The sequence below is a fragment of the Dipodomys spectabilis genome, unplaced genomic scaffold, assembly GCF_019054845.1.
Source record: "Dipodomys spectabilis isolate Male_0828 unplaced genomic scaffold, ASM1905484v1 ptg000174l, whole genome shotgun sequence".
In the NCBI taxonomy this organism is placed as follows: Eukaryota; Metazoa; Chordata; class Mammalia; order Rodentia; family Heteromyidae; genus Dipodomys; species Dipodomys spectabilis.
Window position 1 is genome coordinate 6,542,414 of NW_024870851.1, and position 23,483 is coordinate 6,565,896.

The 23,483-nt window shown below is 38.2% G+C and overlaps 1 protein-coding gene across 2 annotated transcripts; it reads right to left on the reverse strand.

Annotated features, from left to right (window-relative positions):
- Nucleotides 1–17,038: 17,038 nt before the first annotated feature.
- Nucleotides 17,039–23,483, reverse strand: G6pc2 (glucose-6-phosphatase catalytic subunit 2). 2 transcript variants are annotated; one of them, XM_042694236.1, is made up of 5 exons: nt 23,266–23,483; nt 22,588–22,697; nt 20,591–20,702; nt 18,260–18,375; nt 17,039–17,550 (listed from the first exon to the last, which is right to left on the reverse strand). In XM_042694236.1, the coding sequence occupies exons 1-5, from the start codon at nt 23,481–23,483 to the stop codon at nt 17,039–17,041; spliced, it is 1,068 nt and encodes a 355-aa protein (XP_042550170.1). The 2 variants fall into 2 exon arrangements, with proteins under 2 accessions (XP_042550170.1, XP_042550171.1); XM_042694237.1 differs by lacking the exon at nt 18,260–18,375 and having other exon boundaries at nt 17,526–17,550.

The following is a 23,483-nucleotide window of genomic DNA, read 5'->3' on the forward strand; positions in this document are numbered from 1 at the left end:
CTCTATTCCTGAGCTGCTTTGCTCCAGTTGAACACTCAATCACTCAAGTCACAGCTCTGCTTCTGGTGTTTTGGGTAGTTAATTGGAGATAAGAGTCTCCTGGACTTTCTTGCCCCAGCTTGTTTGAACTTTGATCTTCAGATCTCAGCCTCCTAAATAGCTGAAAACAGGGGTGGCCCACCAGCAACCAGCTAAACCTATCAAATCTAAGAGGTTGTAAATTAAAGGATGGGAAAAGGCCAACAAAGTTGCTCCCAATATCACCCTGAAATATTTCTACACCACAATAAAAACTCACTAGGAACATGTATGTTGCTGAACTTTATGCTACTAACCACAGCACTAAGGTACAGAAAATCAAAAGTGACTGTTGTAAGGTCAAGCTAAGAAATTTGCTGTCAGCCTGGATTTTCAGGATTTTCATATTGATCTCTAAAAAAGTGTAGTCATGAAGAAAAATTAACGGTCTATTTGCTCCAATGGCGTATGGTTGTGATCCTAGCACTCAGGGGATGGATCTGAGGATCACTCAAAACCATTGTGGCCAACGAAGTCCAACAGATTCTTATATCCAATTAACCACCACAAAGCCAGAAATGGAACTCTAAACTTAAGTTGTATAATGTCTGTCATACTTTGGTGAGAAAACCAAGGGTCAGCACTCCATTTCTGAAATCTAGTCTCAGTACACACACACACACACACACACACACACACACACACACCTGTACAGTATACCATATTCTACAGTATACCATAACCACCCCCACCAAAATCTTGGAATAATGAGAAGCTAATAAATTTTCCCAGAAAAAAGATCTCATTACATATGAATAAAGCATAGTGATGACATTGAACTTCTTGACAATAATCCTGAGGCACAATATATTAAGACTCTCTTCAGGGGCTGGGAAGGTGGCTCAGTGGTAGAGTGCTTGCCTTGCATGCATGAGGCCCTGGGTTCAATTCCTCAGCACCACATAAGCAAAAAGTAAAAAAGCTGGAAGTTGCACTGTGGCTCAATTGGTAGAGTGCTAGCCTTGAGGTGAAAAGCTGAGGGACAGCACCCAGGCCCATAGTTCAGGCCCCACGACCATACCCCCCCCCCAAAAAAAAACTCTCTTCATAATTCCAAGGGATTTTTTATGCATAGTACACAATGTTCAAGCATGAGAGAGTTTTCAAAATTTCTCAATGATGTCAAGGCTCCAAACTTGAGCCACTCATTATTATTATTATTTTATTGAGAAAGGATTTTGTCTGGTGCTAGATTTAAAGTGAAATCAGTAATGGATAAAGGGCAATCTAGTCAGCAGAGAGAGATGATCCAGGAAGGAAGTATGTTGATGCTATGCTTCATGAATCAGCTGAATATATTATTTACAAACAATGGTCTACAATTATAGGACATGGCTGGGATGTATTCTTCATTCTCCTCATTTCCTAATAGAAATCAAATACTGAAAAATGTAAGTAGTGCTGGGAACCTGAGGTTCATTCCTCTATTCCTAGCTACTCAGGCTGCAGAGACCTGAGTATCATGGTTCAAAGCCAGCTCAATCAGGAAAAGTCTCTGAGATTCTTATCTGCAAAGAAACAACCCCCACTCCCCACACATACCATACCTAAACACATTCGAATAATAACTTGAAATTAAAGCTAAGGTTAAATAGGACAAATTTTCTTTTCTTTTTTCATTTCCCTTCTCTCCCCTTTCCTTTCCTTTCTTGATTTTGTTTTCAATCCAGCTAGAAGCTTGGCTCAAGTTATAGATTGCCAAACCGTAGCAAAAAACAAAAACAAAAACAAAACAGTGTGAGCCTGTTCCAGCTGGGGTAGTGATACACACATATATAAAATATTATGATAAAATAACTGTATTATGCAGGAGATGCTGAATTATCAAGATATAGGGTGATTTGCTTAAGATGAAAGAGCTAGCAAGTATTTGGCTCAAATATGAGAGTCTCCCATAAGGCTGGGTGCCAGTTGGTCAGAGTTGTAATCCTGGCTATTCTGGAGACTGTCATATGAGGATTGCTTTCGGAAGCTAGCCCAGGTAGGAAAGCTTGTGAGATTCTTATCTCCAATTAATCTCCAAATAGCCAGAAGTGGAAGTTTGCCTCAAGTATGCACTGCTAGCCTTGAGCAAAACTGCTCAGGGAAATTGCTCAGACGCTGAGTTCCAGCCCCATGGCAGGTTCAAAAAATAAATAAATAAACCAAAAAAAACCCACTTCAATATGAACAAGTTACCCATGCCTATAATCTTAGCTACTCAGGAAGCTGAGAGCTAGGTATTATAATTGAGAGCCAAGTAATTCAGAATAGTCAGAGAGACCCCTATCTCCAACTTAATCAGCAGTTTGGGAAACTCTATATAACAAAGGTGGAGGGCCAAACCAGTGAGAAGGAAGGAAATTATTCAATAAGTGATATTGATCTTGAAAGGTTTATCTCTCAAATAAGAGAAATAGGGGTTTTCCTTAAACCACCTACATAAATCAATTAGAGATAAATTAAAGACTGTTTAAAGATAACTCCTAAAACAAGTAAAGACTACAATAAAAAGAATGCCTTTATGAACTCAAGTTTGGAAAAAAATGTCTTACAGATAATATTAAAACCAAATATAGTGGCACACATTGATAATCCCAGAAAATGGAAAAGTGAGATAGGAGGAACAGGAATTTAAGGCCAGCCTGGACTACATAGTGAGGTGGTATTAAAAAAAAAAGACTGAAATTACAGCATTTATGAAGTGAGAGGACTGGAGTTCAATCACCATAACTGAAAAACAAAGACAGATAAGCAAATAAAAGTATCTTTCGCTTGGGGGCATGTCTCAACTGAGTGTGGATTGTAGAAATTTCTTCTATATTTAAATAATTTCAATATAATGACTTCTTTAAATTTTGATAAATATGATTTTACATGATCAGAGGCACGGATGCATTGTGTCTCTGTGTTTCTCCCCTAAGTGTGTCAGCCTTTGGTCTCCCTGTATGTGAATGCCTAGAGTGCTGTATAAGTTATCATGTCCTGATTTATTTTAGATCTAGCTTCCACATATGAGAAAAAATCATATTTATCAGCAATGTTTGGTGTTTTTTGTGGTTTTTTTTTGTTTTTATTTTCGTTTGTTTGTTTGCTAGTCCTGGAGTTTGAACTCAGTGCCTGGGTGGTGTCCCAGAACTTCTTTGTGCTCAAGGCTAATGCTCTAATTCTTGAGCCACAGCATTACTTCTGGCTTTTTCTATGTAGTTTATTGGATATATGAGTCTCATGGACTTTCCTGCCTGGGCTGACTTTGAACAGTGATCCTCAGATATTAGCCTGCTAAGTAGCTAGGATTAAAGCCATGAGCCACTGGTGCCTGGCTCTCAGCAGTTTTTTGTGAAGGTCCCTGATTGTCCCCCTATCATCTGGTTATTTTCTGGGGGAATTAAACTACATTGACTTGCCATTTTTCTTGTATTTCTGTGATTTTTTTCCTGCCCATTTGGAGTCCCTTTTGCTTGTAAGTTTGTATGGGACTGTGGTCTTACTAACAGGTTATTCTCTCTGTTCTAGGTGGATTTGCCAGATGTTTTTTTCTATTTTGTTGGGATTTGCTTATCTGGGGTTAGATTTTGTTGAGATCATTAAGTGTAAGATTAGATTTTAGTTGTGGTAAGACACTGATGCTAACACTTGTCTATCAGTTGAAAAAAGTTAAGGTTGTTAGGCAAGGGAGGGATGGAGAGGAATAGTTTTTCAGAGAGATCTATGGGTCAGAGAAGTCAGACAATGTCATAGAGGTATTAGATGAAGAAAGAGAACAGGAGACCTTGTGGTCTATACCACTGTAGAAAATAAGGCTGAGAGTCAGTTCATGATCCTAACACAACATTGCCTACTCTAAAATCTAAGTTAGTTGTAGATATTCCTTTACCAAAATACACCTTTAATTTTGGGTGGGGAAGGGTATGTTGGTGAAGAAAGGAGATTATGTATATTTGTAACTGATTAGTAATTCAATTGTAAGAGTCCATATGAACCAATACAAAATAAAACAAAAGGAATCAATATCAAAATAAGACAAAACATAAAATAAAAACAAACACAAAATCCTACAATTGCACTTTAAATCAGAGACTTTAAACCATAGATACGTGTTCCCCTATCTAAATATGCCTTTACTTTTAGATGGAGAAGTGAAGACGTACAGAAAAGGAGACTATATATATTTATGCCTAGTGAGCAAATCAATTGTAAGAGTCAGTACAAACCAAACCAAACTAAAAGGATGATATGACCAACCAACAAAACAAAACCTCACTGGATTTGTATAAAAGATAGTTTTATTGTGAAAAGTCATAGAGTTCATAAGCTATGTAGATTAAGATAATGATGACTATCATTGTGAAGATTAAAAGGTGTTTGTGACTTTAAAAAAAATTTAAAAAAAACAGAGCAAACAAAGACAACCAAAAAAAAAATCTACCCAGACAAACAAAAAGCAACAAAAGAAAAAAAAGGGAAGAAAAACCAAAACGTAACAGAAAAAGAAAAAGGAAAAAGAGAGAAATACTACTAATAAAAATAAAAAAGCAACAAATCCAAATGCAAGAATAAATAAAATATAAAATCAATAATGACAATCAAAAATAAAACCAGAAATAGGCATACACAAAATTAAGAATAAAGCTGAGCTATCACACAGAGTATAAATCAAAGATGAAAATTGAGTTCTCCAATCATTTTCTTTGGGGGATCTTGTGTCTCTGCGATAGAACCAGAGTCTCTGTTTTAATTGCCTGTTGAGATCTGCCACTGTTCTTCTAGCCAAGATCTGGGCAGCACTGGAGGGTGGAGTTCCTTAATTCATAGGGAGGAGGTGTCTGTGGTGGATGTAGCCTCAATTCTGCTTGGTGCTTGAATGCAGGCCAGGCTGGGACATAGATTCCCACTCCCATATGTGAGTGTGCCTGGTGTCTAGATTCCCACTCTCAGTATACCTGGGAAATAAACTAGGTTCTTAAGGCCTGTCTGTAAACTATAAACCAAAGATTAAAAAATGAATTCTCTAATCTGTATGTCTGAGGAACCTCGAGTCTCCAGAAGTGCATTGTGCACTATAAAAGTAGTTTCAGTTAGTGTTGCACGCTAGTATCTGCAGCACTCTTCCTAGCTTGGAACTAGGCAGCCGCGGAGGGTGAGGCTCCTTAATTCACAGGTTGGGATGGTGACTCCTTTCTGCTTCCTAGATTCTGCAGAGTGCTTAAGTGCTGGCTGGGCTGAGGCACACCTGGCATCTACTGAGTTCCCCATATGGGGATGTGACTATGATCTAGGTTCCCACTCTCAGTACAGCCTGGAAATACGCTAGGATTTTTTAACACCTCTCTGAGTTTTTGCAGCAAGACTTCAGAGACTTTGGGCTTTGTAATTCCAAGATGCTCAGGCGGCTGAGGGCAGGGTTGAAATCTTTAAACCTGGGGACATTGGAGCTCCTGATTCGGACTCTCCAGCGGTGAGGTAAATCCTCTCTGTGTCTGGCTATGGCCCTTCAGGCTGTATGTTTCCCACCCTGTTTTTTTCCCCAAGCTGGTTCTTTAAATTCCACACTGAAGCCAGCTGGTGGCGCTTGCCTGTAATCCTATCACTCGCCTGTAATCCTATCTACTCAGGAGATTGAGAGCTGAGGATCACAGTTCAAAGCCAGCCCATGCAGAAAAGTCCTATGTCCAATTAACCACAAGAAAACCGGAATTGGTGCTGTGGCTCAAAGTCGTAGAACTCTAGCCCTAGTCTTAAGCAGAAAGAGCTCAGGGACAGGGCCCAGGCCCAGAGTTCAAGGCCTGTGACAATTATGTATTAATTCATTAATTTAAATACAAAAATTACACGCTGAAGGTAGGCACTCAACTAAGCCAGCCAGCCAGCTCAGTGGCCCTGGTGCTGTGTCTTCTTATGAAGGCAGTATAAAATCTTCTTTTTTAGTGTATGTGTTTGTATAATTATAGCTTATTTGGTGTGACTCTCTAGAGGTAGAGTACCATCTAGAAAATCTCTGCTTGGCCAGAGATTTGAGTGTTGTTCCCTGTTGTTATTCTGCAATCTTTTCTCCTCAAATGTGTGTTTTAGTTAGGCTGACATATAAAAAATATTCCCATTATAATATAGACAATATAAATATAGTTACTGAGCTAATTTACATCATTACATCATAGTACAAATGTTCAAAACCTGTTGTGTATTTAGACTACCAAAATATCTTGGTTGAGGAGAGGCAATGTAAAGTTCTCATTACTCACCTTTTTGAGTTAACAGAAGGGAATAACTAAAATTGTTTGATACTACAGAAACAAAAAACTGCCACATTATTTAAGCTCTCTAGGATCTGGTTCGAAAACATTTTGTTTCAGTTAATTTTCTTTTTTTGTCGGTCCTGGGGCTTGAACTCTGGGTTTGGGCACTGTCCCTCAGCTCTTCAGCTCAAGGTGAGCACTCTACCACTTGAACCACAGCAGCACTTCCGGTTTTTTGGTGGTTTATTGGAGATAAGAGTCTCAAGGACTTTTCCTGCCTGGTTGGCTTTGAACCGCAATCCTCAGATTTTAGCCTCTTGAGTAGTTAGGATTGCAGGTGTGAACCACCAGCATCCGGCTTGTTCCAGTTAATTTATAAGGATTGCTTATGGGTTTTTTTTCTATGAAAATTTGAACAGCATGTTTTCCAGATTTTAGGCAGAAGAGAACCTCAGTCATTCGAACAAAGTCAATTTTGTATGGAAGCCAATATACCAAACTAGAAATAAAAGTATTTGAAATAAAACAAAAATTAGCCTCTAGATGTTTTTCGTCCATTAAAAAACCCTTTTTCGTACTAAGAGTAACCCTACTCTTCATGAGATCCAAAGAAAGTATTTTAATAAAAGGATACCTTAAATGTAGTGCTCACACATTGATGTAAATTGTGGTTATTATGTATTCACTCAAAGTGTAGATACTGGGATATTTTGATATTATGTTCTATTACAGAAAATGATATAGGATTCTAATTAGAGGTAGTTGGTGAGAGGCTTATTCAATAACTGCATATTAATTTTTGCCTACTAGCATCAATTATTTGTTGGAGGGAGTTTCATTTTGACATAGCTTTAATTAGACTCACCCCTCTGTCCCCCTCCTGCGTCCTCCTCCCCCTTCCAGAACAATCCCAACAGGTTTCGTTGCTTCACTTCATACATGTACATAATGTACTTTGATTGCATTCACACATTCATTTTGTTTAAAGTGCATGGCAATTATTCAAAGGGACTTCACACTGTTTCACATATGTGTATACCATATTTTAATCAGATTGACCAGACTTTGTGTAGCATTTTATCCTGTATGTCTTTATGTATATGTGTTTTTTCTTGTCCTAAGAAGTTATCAGGATATTCTTGTTAGATTGGTATTTAGGCTTCCACCTCATATTTCCAGCTAAAGGTAAATATCTCTTATTCATGGAGTACCACTCTGTACTCAGGTCACATAAGGATGTTAGTGGAGATAAATCACAAGTTTGATTGCTGTTTCCAAACACATTTTGAGAAAAATTTACATATACATGCATACTATTATAAAGTAAGCACTATGGTCATTTGTATTTTCTCTAAATTTTGAAATACAGTGAATAATTTCACCTGCAAAGGAGATAGCAGGTGAAAGTAACTTCAACAAACCTCTAAACCTAATTCCAATTTCTTTCACACTACGTTCAATTAAATGCCCAATTAATTTAAATGGATAGACTGTAAATAAAGAAATGCATGATTATCATCTAATTAGCACTGGCCAGCATTATAATGTGCTCATTAATGAGTTGGGCAGTGTCCTATGGCTTATAATGAGTAAGCAGGCTACACGTGACTGGCATGTCTAGCTAGCTGCCTGAATTTGATTACTCAACCCTATAAATTAGAGCTATGACAAAATTTAGCAAATGAAAAAGAATGTATAGCCAGATTGGCAGGGGGGGAGTGGGGATTGACATTTTTCTCTTTTGTGTAACAAAGGTAAAATTACTATTGTCAGATACAAAGCTATCAGTTGAATAACAACAGAATCATTGGAGAGAGAGAAATGTTCACTCAAGTGACATTTTAAAAGAGTACAGAAAGTAAAAACTCTGTGCTATCTTATTGGTTGAGAGTGGAATTATAATACATAAAGTACAGACTAAATATAAACATGAGCACTGTTAATTTTTCTTAATAATTGAAGATTCAAATAATCATTACATTAGAAGTATAAAACACTTTATAACGTTGATAGCATTATACCTCTATAATTTTGGTATGTTATTGTGAGAGGCTGCAGGGGAGGGATACAAAATAAGTTACATTTATTGTTATAGATGAGAAGGTATTATGAGAGGATGTTGTTTTGTGGTGTTTTTGTGTGGTGCTGGGGCTTGGATTTAGTGCCCTTAGCGTTTTCACTCAGTTTGTCTGTTCTGTCTGGCTTCAAATGGTGATCCTCAAATCTCAGCTTCCTAAGTAGCTAGGATTACAAGCATGAGCCACCAGCACCCATCATGGCAGGTGTTATTGATGGATTCACTTGGCACTTAGTCTATACCATTTTCCTTTGCTTTCAAAGGGCTGGAAAAACAGTATTCCCTTCCTTGACTCTCTTGTAGTTGAGAAGGCCAGGCGGTCCTGTATGTATGCAGCATAGATATAGGCTGTATGTAGGTGACCACCTTTCTGAATAACCTGGATAAGAAAAGGGTTATTACCCTTCTGTCTTTTTCTTGCCTGTATGCACAGCACAGCAACCATGCTGTGATCATTTACATGAAGGCCACACATCCCAGTGACAGAGCAGGAAAACAGGACAACCCTGATTGCAGAAGATTCCTCAGCAGGTAGCCCACCCTTGCCTACCTACCTTAGCCACCTTGTTATAGGAGGAAAAAAAACCTTTCCCCTTAAATGACTGAAGTCGTTTATTATACTTAGGCATGGATTAGTACAATTGTAACAGATCTTATTAATAAAAATACTGAAAGTGTAAATATACAGAAACAATACAATATTGAAGCCTTGATGTATGCTTAAAGGACTTTCAAACATGTACTTTATGGCTAAAGATATTCCAAAGATATTACTTAAGGAAAGAACTAATCCATCTTTTTTAAAAAAATTGGTTGCTATGGAGAGGAGGACAGAAGCACGTCCACTCAGTTTTCCAGGAACCTTTCACAGACATTACTTCAAATGAACGAAGCTGCCATTAGGCACTTCACTTGGTGTGTCAGGAGTAGGGTGATTCTGCTTTCTTACTCTTGAATACTAAATGGAGATTAGATTATAAACGACTTGGATCCCATTGGCACATTATTGCAGGGTTTGAAAAAGAAAATGGTTCAAGGAGAGGCTGAATTTGAAGAAGGATGGATTAGAAGAGATGAGAAATCATGTTACCAGTTACTTATACAGATCTAATCACAGTCCAATCCTTCCAAGCCCACCATCCAGAGGTATTGCTGGATCCAACCAGAAGTGTAGTACATAAACTTATAAAATAGAGCCCTTTTTAGGGCAGCATCCATGATCCCATCCTGATAAATTTCAGGTCAGTGGCTGGGTGCTGGTGGCTCACGCCCTAATCCTAGCTACTCAGGAGGCTGAGATCTGAGGCTCATGGTGCAAAGCCAGCCCAGGCAGAAAAGTCCACGAGACTCTTATCTCCAATTAACCATCAGAAGACAGTAAGTGCAGCTGTGGCTTAAAGTGGTACATTACTAGACGTGAGGAAAAAAGCTCAGAAACAGCACCCAGGCCCTAAGTTCAAGCCCTATGGCTGACCAGTAAAAAAGAAAAGAAAAGAAAAGAAAAAAGACAAAAAGAAAGCCCTATCTGAGCTTGAGAAGATTATGTAAGTATTTCTGAAACTGAATTTCTAATGTTCATTTTTCATAGTTACCTCCAAAGACCTTGGCATTGTATAATTTGTTGGTAGAGTTATGTTACATTTACAAAACACATGAAGAACTAAAAAGTCAACTTTATTTCTATGTCATTACAAGATCTATAACAAACTTCCTTAAGAACAATTTCAAACTTGTATTCATATTCCCTTACACTGTATATCACTTACTGAGTAAGGAGGCTACACGTGACTAGCATGTCTAGCTGCCTGGGTTTGACTACTCAACCCAATAAATTAGAGCTATGACAAAATTTAGCAGAAAAAAAGAAAAAAAAATACATAACCAGATGGGGAATTGACAATGTTTTCTTTTCTGCAATGCAGGTAAAATTTCTATTGTCAGACACAAAGCCATCAGTTGTATAACAACAGAATCACTGGAAAGAGAAAGAGAAATGTTCACTCAAGTGATGTTTACCATAAAAGTACAGAAGATAAAAATTCTTTGCTATTCTACCGGTCGAGAATATGGAATTCTAATATGTAAAGTGCAGAATAAATGTAAACATGAGCACTGTGTTAAAATTTTCTTGAAAGTTGAAAATTCAAATAGTCATTACATTAGAAATATAAAACATTTATAACTGGATAGCATTTTGCTACCAAAGGAGAAATGCCTCCAAACCCACCTTCACCAAAGCAAAATTCCTTTCTCCCTCAGCCTGTTACATTCTGTGTCAGCTCAGTATCTCTTCCAGCAAGAATTTCTCTTTATGGATATTGGTAATTCAACTACAAAAATCAGTTTTGTGCAATAGGTGAGCAGAAAGTCTGTGAATATTTTTACGTTAATAATTCTGTCTCATTACATCAGTTGAATTGTTTCAATTTTCTATATGTCTCTTTTCAAGGCTATAAAATTTGAATTCGAATTGGAATAGGATGTTTTAATGGCTGAAATGTTCTGCATAGTTGGATTAATAAAAGATTTTTTTTTGTCTGTTGTGGGGCTTGAAGTCTGGGCTTGGGCGCTGTCCTTGTGCTCTTCAGCTCAAGGCTAGTGCTTTACTACTTGAGCCACAGCACCACTTCTGGTTTTCCAGTGGCTTATTGAAGATAAGACTCTCACAGACTTTCCTGCCCGGGCAGGCTTTGAACTGTGTTCCTCAGATCTCAGCCTCCTGAGTAGCCAGGATTACAGGCATGAGCTAAAGGAATATTTCAAAATGGAGTACAATCCTTTTAAAAATATATAAAAAGCCTTGTTCGTCGAATGTTAGTAAAAATTCAAATACTTTCTCTGGAATACATTTACCATGGCTTTTCTTATCCTTTTTTTTTAACTTCTCAGAAAACAAACAAACAAACAAAAAACCTGGAGCTCTTCCACCTAAACAGTGTCCACAAAGAGGAATCAGGAAAGGTCCATATTAAATTTGAATATCTGAATTGCAGAATGTCACATAAGTGACTTTCTGTTGTAAGTGTATGCTAAGCGCCTCAGTTGAGAATTAGTGACTGGAGGCCACCAATGATGAATGGCCTTCCAGAATGACTGTAAAGAGCCCAACTAGAATGTAGGACTGAAGAAGGTGGTCCAGAGTGCTAACTGTGAAACTCCATGAAGTCATTTGTACTCTGTTGTCTTGGAATTCTCTTGTACCAACCTCCCTACTGTGGCCCCCAGAATTCTGATGTTCTTTGGGAACCACAATTCGAGCTGTGACAGAGCCTCTTCATTGGCCAGGATAGGCAAGGCATTAAGATTCCAAAGCTAAAAGAATGAAATGCGTGACAAAAATCTCAGAACTCTGATGCAAAGATAAGAAATATAAGAAAATAGGAAGCACTCCACCATATCTTATACCATTCCAAAAAAAAAAAAAAAAGAAAAAGAAAAGAAAACCCACAAAAAAGGCAATTTGGAATGATTGTGGAGAAAAGAAGATCTTGAGGACCAGATATTTTTAATGCAGAATCACTGCACCAGAAGGCAAGAGAGGGGAAAATACATGCAATCTGTGTGTGTGTGTGTGTGTGTGTGTGTGTTACTATAGATTAAATCTAGAACTTCCTGCTTGTTAGGCAAGCACCTTACTACTTGGGCCAGGCTCAGGTCCTTTTGCTTTGAGTTTATTTTTCAGAATGGACCTTCTCCTTTGTCTGGATTGGGCCAGGACTGTTATCCTAACTCTGCTTCCCAAGTGGCTGGGAAGCCAGGCTTACCTGTCATCTGTGAGGCAACTCTTTCTAATGAAGACAGTATATGTGAAGTAATTGTGTCTAGTGAAGCCAGATATGCAGGCAGAAATAATGGCCTGACCAATAGTGTTCATAGAACAAAGCCTGAGTCCTTGAAAAGCCAGTTTTGGATTGGGAGGAGTCAGAGTGTGACTGACCCCATAATGTACAGGGAAGATGAGAGGAGAAGGGGGAGTTCTTCTTCATTGAAGCTGGATAACTTTCCCAGCCACATGTCACCAGCTCTTCCTGCATGCTACCTATATAGTTCCAGAGAAGGAGTTAGCTGAGGTGGGCTAGTGTTTGGTTAAAGCCAGTGCTCCTCTGGGTAGCCATTGAGTTTGGTCTCAAGCCCAATGCAGTTGGACCACAGCAGCTGCAGTGTGCTCCTGTCCCCAGGCAGCTCCTAGAGCATACATCTTTTGGAGAAGCATCACAGGTTTTGAACGGAAGACAGCTTCTCTTCAGAAACAACATGGCAAAATGTTAGAGGAAAAGATTCTAAGAAATTAAAGAATTCAAAGCAGAAGACAATTAATTGGGTTCACACTAACCTTTATAACCTCAATTTTTGAATTTTCTCTCTCCTCTGGAGCAATCACTTCTGAGCTAGCATAAGAAATGAAATGTGACTAATAAATCATTACTGCGATCTCATCAAAGGACAGCAAAGACATTAATTAGTACTCTACACAAAGCAGTCTTAAATTCGACATCGACTGCTGCTGCCCTTTGGAAAGCTGAAAATGAAACACGTCTAATTCTTAGTTTAATGACTTTCTGTCTTTGGGCAGGGGTTTCTGGAATTTGTTGTTTTATAAACCGTTACCACACTGTGAACTCTTTTTTGTAAAAAAAGAAAAACAAAATGAAGACATAAAGAAATTAATGAGAGGGGCTGGGAAGAGAGTGGTAGAGTGCTTGCCTTGCATGCCTGAGGCCCTGGGTTCGATTCCTCAGCACCACATAAGCAAAAAGAAAAAAGCCAGAAGTGGCGCTGTGGCTCAAGTGGTAGAGAGCTAGCCTTGAGCTGAAGAGCTGAGGGACAGTGCCTAGGCCCAGAGTTCTGGCCCCACGACCGGACCCCCCCCACACACACACAAAAAGAAATTAATGAGAGTCACAACTCTTACTATAGAGTGAAATCATCCTATCAAGTACTAAAGATAAAGGGAAGAAAAAAAAAAGTTGACAGTATCACTTTATCTTCTTAGCAACACGGTGGACCAGACATTCACCCAGGAAGGCATTTGTAGTTTCCAGGGTGGCCAAGACAGGTCATCAATGAGGACCTCAGTGGCAGTTAGACACGAGTCATGCTTATGTGATTATTCCTAAAAATATTGGTGTGAGGCATACAGATACATAAAACCCAGGAAAACTGGAGAATTTGGTAAGATCAGCCAGTCGTCCAAAATGTGGTCATTAATATTGAATAAAATTTCGCTCAGTGTTGGGTCCCTTAGTTTTCAAGGACATGATGCTGTGGGAGTCAATCCTAGACAGAGTGAAGGGTGCACAGAGGATCCCAGATCTGCTGCATGTCTCTCTTGAAGATGAAACAGAAGCCACTATTCTCCTGGTATTTAAGATCCCCACTGTTAGGTCTGCCTGGGAAAAATAGCCCCTTCCTTTTTGTTTTCTCTTGTGAGGAGCTACACCTGGTCCTCTCTAGAAGTCCCCACCCAGCACCTGTAACCCAGATAACTGGAGCACATGGGGGAAATGGGAGATCCCCCAGGCTCTAAGGTCACTTCCAAGGTCACTTCTCCATCCTCTGCAGCCACACCTCCTCCCTGCTCTCTCCCCGCCATAAGTCACCTCTCTGCCCACCTCCATCTCATGTGGACCAGTGGGTTCGGTTCTCCTAAATGAACTTTCCTGAACAACTGTGACATAGTCTCCTTTGGGCAAACCTTACAACCACTATCTTGCAGGAATGTGGAATAAGTGACAATATAAATAATTGTTTTTATATAATTAATTATTTTGTCTTCAACGAAAAGCACTGTGGGATTAGATTTGTAATGCCCAATTTAGCATCTACTAGACACACATGGCTATTGGACTTTAAACTTAAAGTAAATGTAAGCCAGGCACAGTAGCTCACACCTGTAATCCGAGCTATTCAAAAGGCTAAGAACAGCAGATCCTGGTTCAAAGCCAATCTTGGCAGAAAAGTCAAATTAACTAGAAAAAAAAAAAGCTGGAAATGGAGCTGTGGCTCAAATGTTAGAGCAGCAGCCTTGAGCAAAACTCTGAGTGAGAGAGCTAGGCCCAAAGTTTGAGCCCCAGTACCAACATACACACATACAAAGTGAATGTAAATAAAGTTTAATAAATGCAGTCCACTGGTTGCATTAGCTGTATTTCAAGAGCTTCCTAGTGGCTACTGTACTGAATAGCAAAAAATATGCAACATCTCCATCACTGTGAAAGTTCAATAAAAATGGCTAGGAAAGATAAGATAATCTTAATATAACCAAAGAAATGAACCATACTTTATAAACCAACTTGTAAATAAACCTATTTACAAATTTTGAATATATTCTAGTTAGAGATATAAATTTGAGTTTCCAGAGCATCTTGTAACAAGGACTACACGTTCTTCTTGATGACTGGTTTCAGCCAGAATACATTCCCTTGCATTTCTTTTCAAATATATGCATGATTGGACAGTTTCCCTAGTCAGATTTTTGTCATCCTGAAGGCTATTGACACTTTTCTCCTACATATGTAGATAGGTACACATTTAAATGGATATGGTAACAGTAAGTCAAACGAGCTCAATTTCACTTCCTTCTGACAAATAAATTGGAAGGAAAAGAATCTTCTTCACCATTATTGCAGGCAAAGATTTTCTCCAAGACTTGTGAAGCTATTTTTCTTGCTGCCTAAGCAGTTTCAATCACAAAAGCAGTTTGCTACCATATGGATCCCTCCAGGAGATTGCATCTAAAGTACCAAGAAAAAAATCTCCTCACTGGGAACTCAGGCTCTACAACTGATAGAGCTACCAGTGTTGGGGATTAATTATAGAAAAATGAGCTCATTCTTTATCCTATTTCCCTTCTGAGAAACCCACGTGATTCAACAGACCCATGTGAGGTAGCTGAACAGAGCTTCTCTATGGAAACTAAGAAGGGATTTGCAATTGTCAAGCCTTGCAGCAGAGTTCTCTGGTTTGAATGTCCCTCAGGACTTGTTGAGAACAGACTGAGAATGTACTAGAATAGAGGATTGTTCAGATGAATATTACCAAGTTTGGAGAAACTTTGAAAGAGGGCTCATAAAGGAAGTCAGGCTTTCTATGTATGCAGGAGATGTGATGGACCAAATGTATCATAAAGAGTCCAAGGACTAGAGGGACCTTCCAATGGTACAGCAATAAGAAGACACTAAGGAAATGAAGAAGACTTCTTCTTCCATCCTGATTGTGTCATCAACATGAGACAAATTTATCTAAGAAAATCTTCATTCCTCAGCTTTTTGCTTAGTCATCAATTACCTTTCGAAAGAAGGCTATCTCTAAAAAAATAAGAGCACATATTCTATCATTATACTTGGAAAGGGGCCAATGATTTCTTTGGGTTTTAGAGGTTTTGTTTTCCACAATGAATATCTTGTCAAATACTATCTTATCCCCTTGAACTGTTCTGTTTTCATAAATATTTATAAACTCTTTTGTATCTAAAATAATTCAGGCACTGACATTCTTAAGAAGGCTTACATAAAACATCATGGTGAATCTCAGGTCAGTAACATGTGGCAAAAATCAGACTCGAATTCTTTTTGTTTGTTTGATATTACAGTTATCAACTTTAAGCCCCGAATTTCAATGAGGAAAACTACAACCCTTACTGAGAAATTGTTAGTGTAATCTCATTTAGTCTAGAATTATTTTTCTAAGGTACAGTTGTAGGCTTCATTCTAGTTTAGTATGTATGTGTGTATGTATTTGATAGTCTTCCTTAATTCCCTCCCCCTTGTTTTGAAACATTGTCTCCTAAAATTAAAATATGGAGATATAATGAAGAGCTAGACTTTGGGGTGGGTTATATTGTTTTATCAGAGGATCTATAGTAGGAATGATTGACATATCTACAAGTACTTCTGTTCATGTGTAGACTAGAACTTGGTCTGAGTTTGTGCTAGATATGCTTTTGTATTAACATCTAAGGTCACTGCTGGCCCAGCAGAGCACAAGAGAAACTGGATGTGGCATTTCAATGTCTGGGAAAATGGAGGCCTTAAATGGAAATCATAGACTACACAGAAGTATTTACTCTTACTTAAAATGGAGGAACAGAGAACACTGTCATGGAAATATGTAGCAGAAGGACAGTGCTCTAATTCTTTTTCTAACATATCATGACTTGCTACTGAGTTACCTGAAGGGAACCCCACTTGCTTATCTGAAATTTAAGGGAACTGGATTTGATCAGCATCACCATTCAAATGCCCACACGAACTAAAAGCACCCACGTCTTAAGAAAATAAAGATGTCTGTCAATGGGGTTCATAATGAGATGCTGAAGACAGTGAAAAAATGGAGATTCCTCCTTGACTATTGGGTGCAATCAGCATTCAGCCCCAGGCAATAGTCTTTAAATTGTGGAATGCAACTTCCATATTGTTACATCATCAAGTTTTTCAAGAAAGCACAGAAATTTCACAGTTTTCTTAAATCAAATATTCTGTGTTTGAAATGTTGACACCTAATTGTAAAACAACAATGACAAAAAGCCATTGTAAAGACTAAACTAAGTGTGGGTGGGTGCCACCTTGTTGCAAACCTCTCCTGAGATGCACCCCAGAGTGTCTCCCTGCTCTGTGGTTCAGAGGACCAGGCTGATTCTAGGACCACAGAGCCCTAACTTTGCACAACTCTATTTAATCTTCTTTTCACTCGGTTTCATTAACATATGTATACAGTAGGGAATCAGAGCCACCACTGTCAGTGGGATTGATGCACTTTTACAGAAAGATAGCACATAAAATAAATGCTCTGTATGAGTGGGGATCTTGATGAAATGGTACAGCTGCAACGTGGTCAATGAGGTCACGGCACAGAGCAACCGGAAGCTCAGTTTGTAGCCATTTTCCCCTCGGCAGCTGATAAGAAACATCTCCGAGTTGATTGCAAAACCCAAGCCAAAGAGGATCCCAAGGTTTCTCACAAGTCCGGCAAAAGGTGTAGTGTCAATATGGATCCAGTCTGGGTTGGCACACCACTTCTTAGCTATGGGCACAGACCATAGCAAATCGATGTCGAGCAGTCTGAGAAGCAGATAGAAGCCAAGTGCAAACACGAAGAGGAAGAGGTTGGTCTTCAGGTATGTGCTCAGGCTGGCCGTGTGAATACCCGGAGTGTGCTCAAAGGCTTCTGCCACCAGCATGCCTGGGGATTGGAAACACCTATGATGACTGTACTGTTAAAGCTCCTCGGGAATCCTTTCTCTGCCTTAGGGAAGAATTTAGCTGTAGTTTTCCATTGACAAACGGCTTTAGACATCTAGGTTCGATGAAAGCCTTTTACTGGCTTTAACTGAAACCACCCATTTGCTCCATAGTCTTTTAACTATGCATATTAGCCCAGAAGAATCAGTCAGGCACAGCCCTAATCTAGATGCTTGCCATTAATATTTCAAATGCCATGGCCAATTTTCTTAGAGAGCATTTGAAATGCACATGGGACGGAGCACTGGAAATTCAATGCTGGTCAATGCTCCATGAAGTCCATTCCTGCAATAATCACCTCAGGTTGGTAATGTGGCTCAGGGGTAAGGCTCATGCCTAGCATGATGCATGTTTCATAAGCACAGGGTTTGACGTGATGCTTTGAGAACTGGACTTGGTTCTATTCACAATCAAAAAAAAAACCACCTTATGGTGCATTTATGCATTTACACCACTAAGACTGCCATTGTCCATGGGGGCTACAGTCATGTGTTGACCCACTTTATTAAGCTCCCAGGACAACATTTTGTATTTAGCTTGGTAGATACTGCTGAACTTGGAAAACTGATTACCAGAGAGCATCTGACACCCTAAGATACATGAAGCAAAGCTTTCAAAGGATACAACTAAAGATAAGTGACCATATTTACCACCAATGACTCCCAGAATAACTTGATGCGGGAAGTGTGTTGCTATGAAAACTCTGGAGATGCAGACACTGATTTGAATCAACCAGAAAAGACTCCAAAGAAATGACCAGGTCAATCTATGATGAAAAAAGAGATTTAAGGGTAAAAAGCAAAGAATTATATCACTCATAAAATTAAGTAAGTGGCACCAGGGAATCTTTAGAATCTCTTGGTTGTAGTATAATTTTAGAGTTGTTTTATTCCCAGCTGTTTTCATGTATTCAGTAGGATTCAAAAACAGAGATTTCTACATTTCTCAGTACATTCAATTTGACCAGTGGGACCACCACACATCTTAATAAATGCTAAAAGGGAAGCCACAGATGTTTTTATTCTATCACATTATTGCTTTTTACTCTCCCTTTTCTGACTTCTTTATTTGAAGGAAGCATGCTGAAGAGGCAGCTGCCTCTTAGAAGAAAAGCATTGAGCACATGCAGGGGCAGGTTCTCATTTGGTGCAATTTCACAGACTCCCAAGAGTCCTGGTTCCTTGTTTTTTTGAGAAATAAGGACCAAAGTAAGGATCATAAAGTAATAAGAAGCAGCAACATGCATGCAACATAAAAATATCAAAATCCATACAATGTCTGCTATTTAAAAAGTAGTATTGAGGGGCTGGGAAGGTGGCTCAGTGGTAGAACGCTTGCCTTGCATACAGGAGGCCCTGGGTTTGATTCCTCAGCACCACATAAGCAAAAAGAAAAAAGCCAGAAGTGGCACTGTGGCTCAAGTGGTAGAGTGCTAGCTTTGAGCTGAAGAGCTGAGGGACAGCACCCAGGCCCAGAGTTCAGGCCCCACGACTGGACTCCCCCAAATAAATAAATAAATAAATAGATAGATAGATAGATAAATAAACAGTAGTATTGAGCTCACTGAATGGTTTGTTTCTGCTAACCAGAATCATATTTAGTTGTAGAAAGACAGAGGAATAAAGAGAAAACGACATTTTCCAAGAGGAAATAAACAGAGGCTATCCATGTAGAAGAAACAGAGGCTATCCATGTAGAAGAAGGACCAAGTAGGATTTGGTAAGGTCAAGATAAAGACTAGGTGCTCATTAAGTTCAGACAGATGAAAAAAAATGTTGGAGCTATAGAAATCAGGAATTGGATATAAGAATTTTTTAGAAGAGATAAATTTTTCTAAGTTAAAATAATTGGAGAAAGGAGTTGATTTCTTAGTTTTCAGCACTATTCTACAAAGTAGAATATGGGATAGATCTTGAATTTTTATTTTAGAACTTTTATGTGATTTTACATATTAGATATATGTAAATATCTACATCTGTCTTTCTGTCTGTCTGTCTGTCCGTCTGTCTGGTCTGTCTGTCTATAATCTCCCTTCCATTATTGGGTTTGAGCTCTGGGGCTTGTGTTTGCTATGCAAGCATTTACCACTTGAGCCACATCCTTAGTCTGCCTGACTTGTCTCTCTTTTTCTGTCTCTCTGTCTTTCTCTGTCTCTGTCTCTGTTTCTCTGTCTCTGTTTCTCTGTCTCTGTCTCTCTCTGTTTCTCTGTCTCTGTCTCTGTCTCTGTCTCTCTCTCTCTCTCTCTCTCTCACACACACACACACACACACACACATATGTATAACCACACATTTTATGTCAAGTCATCCAATAATTTCTGACTAAAGTAATGCTCAGTATTGTTTTAATGATAGTTAAATGATTCAGAAAAGAAGAGAAAGAAGAACCCTGGTTCCTACAAATTATAAGTAATCTTAATAGAAGAAAAAGAAAGAAATTTACTAGTATTAAGCCTATTAACATTAAAATTTGTTTGCCTCTAGAACGTTTTCAACTCAAAACTGTATAATCTTTAAAGCTAGAATGTTATTGATCAAAAAACATTGGCTATTCAGACAAGACAGTATGATTTTTCTCTAAAAATTGATGTTTTGAGTGGGATGATGATTCTTAAAACCTTCAGTTAATCTCAAAGCAAGGAAATGAGCATGGAAAAATGTTTCCTTATATAATATTTATGACTTATTTATGAGTTACCACAGTAATAATTGAATTTTGGAAACCCAAAGGCACATTTAACTAGTCATTAATCGTTTAAACATTTCCAATTCTATTATAAACGTGGAAATAGCTGTGAGCTAATTAGGATGTTATCCTAATGCAAAATATTAATTTTCTATTCATTCTGCTAGTTTAGCTATGATAGAATAGATTATGAATATTTCATTCAATATCTAAAAATACAAAAAAAGAATTTTTTGAAAAGATGTTATGTATTAAAACTGCCATGCCAGTGGTGTAGACGCTGGAGACAGACTGACCTGTGGAGAGTAACGGAGAGCTTGTCCACCCGGCTGACAGTGTGGCTAAGGGCAGCTGTCACCATGACATACCAGACACACGATGAGCCCATTGCATGGCCAGATGGACTTCCTGCAACAAGTATCAGCCATTTGAAAGGTGGTTAATTTAGTTTCACAGTCAGACATGGATGCTAGGTCAGTGTATTACAGAAATCAGTATATTCAAAGCTTTTGCAGCTATATCTAAGACAAGCTTATTCATTCTTCATGTGTAATTATTTTCAATGGACAAAAAAATTAAAATACCTTGGATTTTTTTCCTTTCCTTTATTTTCTCTCTTAGTTTCCTTTCCTTTTCTCTTTTTGAGACAGAGTCTCACTATGTAGACCAGGTTGGCCTAGAATAACTCTCTATGTAGCTTAGGCCAATCTTTAACTTGCAATCCTTCTGTTGCTACTCCCCTAGCTGGAATTACAAGCACAGCCACCACACTGGCTCCACTACTGAATCTTGAATCTGTGTATTTTTCTTGGGCTACAAAGTCAAACTCTAAGGCAATCCTTGCTGTGCCTGTGGTTTGTTGATTAGCTTACAGATGACTGCTAGGAGCAAACAGGTAGCTGTTTGCTATCTGTGGGCACTGCAACGACAACTATGGTTATGCAATGGAGGAGGAGCAAAGTTGTCTTCCATGGATCCTGGAAGAAAACATCTGCAGTCAGGTAGGATCTCAGCTGCCACAACGCCTTTCCCATACTGCTTAATTTTATTTTTAATAATAATAATAATTTTTATTTTAATAACTTTATTTTGATATCCTCCTTGCTTTTTCATTCTGGTTAAAGATCAGATTAAAAAAAACAACACAGCACCAATCTCTTGTTTGGTTAAACAACACACACCTATTTCTTATCTCTAAGCAGACTCTCTGCTGCCTCCTCCATCTCTTGTTTCTCCACTCCACTGAAAATGCCCCCTAAGATGGAACAAATGCCAGGAAGTGCCAGGACAGACCAAACAACCATACCATTTGTCTCCAAGGTTATTCATCCATTCTATCTAATTCATGTAAAAACACTTTGGTTTCACAAAGATAAAATACACATTATCCCTGTTCTGATGCAGTCTAGAAAAGCCAAAATACATAAAGAATTAATTGTAGTATGGCATGATAAATGATATGACAGATGTAGGCATACATTTATATGAGCAAAAAGACATTCAGAAGACTGATTAGGAACTCATATATGTAGGGCTAGTTTCAAACAGTATCTCATGGCAATAATTTTATGCTATGTAACAAACCAGTGAGGTACCATGGAACACATTCTTATTAATGATAACCACATGTTTTTTATTATGTATTTTTAAAACTCTCAATTTTACAGGATTGAATCCAACTTCCACAATAAAAAAAAGTTATCACTTATTCAGAATCATACAAACAAAGCCAAAGAAGATGATTTATACATGCAAGAGAGAAAAGGAAAAAAGTTAAGAAATAGTTCTAAAGTTAGCAACTGTCTTTACTAGCATAGTACCATTGAGAAGCCTTTACTTTTCTTATAGGACTATTCTTCCCTCTTTCCAGCAGCTATTATGATGATGGTGATGATGATGATGATGATGATGTAGCTGTGCAAAGGGATTTCAGTTCGACATGTCAAATTATGAATACAATGCATCCTGATAAATGACATCCTTTCCATCATTCTCCCTCATAATTCTGTAAGAATTTGTTCTAGCTAATTGTTTTTTTATTTCTTCCAAAAAGTAAATGCCCAAATAAAAAATCATTTAGAAAGTACTCTCACAAGCTTCCCCTTCTCAAACAGCAAAATAGAATTTGATTATTTATAAAACTTCTTTATCATTAGCACTTTTGATGCTTAGGCATTTTGCCTCCTTGTCCAACCCAGGATAACCTACACAATGAATCTGTTATTAGGTGATAACCATACATAGTGAGTTTCTGTTGGGATAACTTCAGTATGAGACTTCTTGAATTGCTTACCTGGTCCTGTTTCACATGTTGTGGGGAACTGCTCAAGACATGGGCCAGAGTGATTTGGGTAAATCTGAGTTTCTTGGATCCACCAATATGGACGATGACCAAATAATATCCTGTATTTAAAGAAATAGAAATATTCATGTATATATTTAAATACATAATGACTACTTTGTTGGAGGTTAGCTATTCTTTCCTACAAAAGTACAAGCAGAGTGTTAGTGGGGGGAAAGCCCAAGGTTAAAAGACCCAAAGAGCTTCTATTTCTGTGTCTTATTACTGAAGATGGTAAGTGCTAGGATTTGGGCATCCTCATCTTTCATAAACACAGAAATGTTTTTCTTTTTAAGAAGTCTTATAGGTACTTTGAGTGCTTAGATTTGGAATTCCAAAGTGGCCCCTAGAACTGTCAGTCTATTTGTTATGGTGCTGTTCCTTTAACTTCTTGGTCAATCACAGAGTATGTGTTACACCGTTTTGGAAATCACTTATTCCTCAGTGTACACAATTCTCTGCTTTTTTATAGGTTCTACTAATGAATATGATGTTTCCAGGTAGGTAACAGGTACATTTGAAAGATTCTCTGAGCTGGGGTATACATACCTGGAATATGATCATTGTGCTAAAGTTATAAATTTAAGAGTAAGTTTTAAGAAAAATAGTGAAAGAACACAGAAGTCTTACCATTTAAATATAAGATTGAACCAATCTCCAATGACTGCTACCCATATCATCTTGGTTCCTACTGTCTGATTAAGTTGAAACCAAAGTGGGAAATAAATAGAAAAAATATTCCTTGGATCTCCAACATTGGACATAAAATTTAGAAAATCATAGTAGGCTCGGTAGTCCTTCTGCAAGTGCTGAATAACAAGCACTCCATTCCGATGAAGAAAATCCAT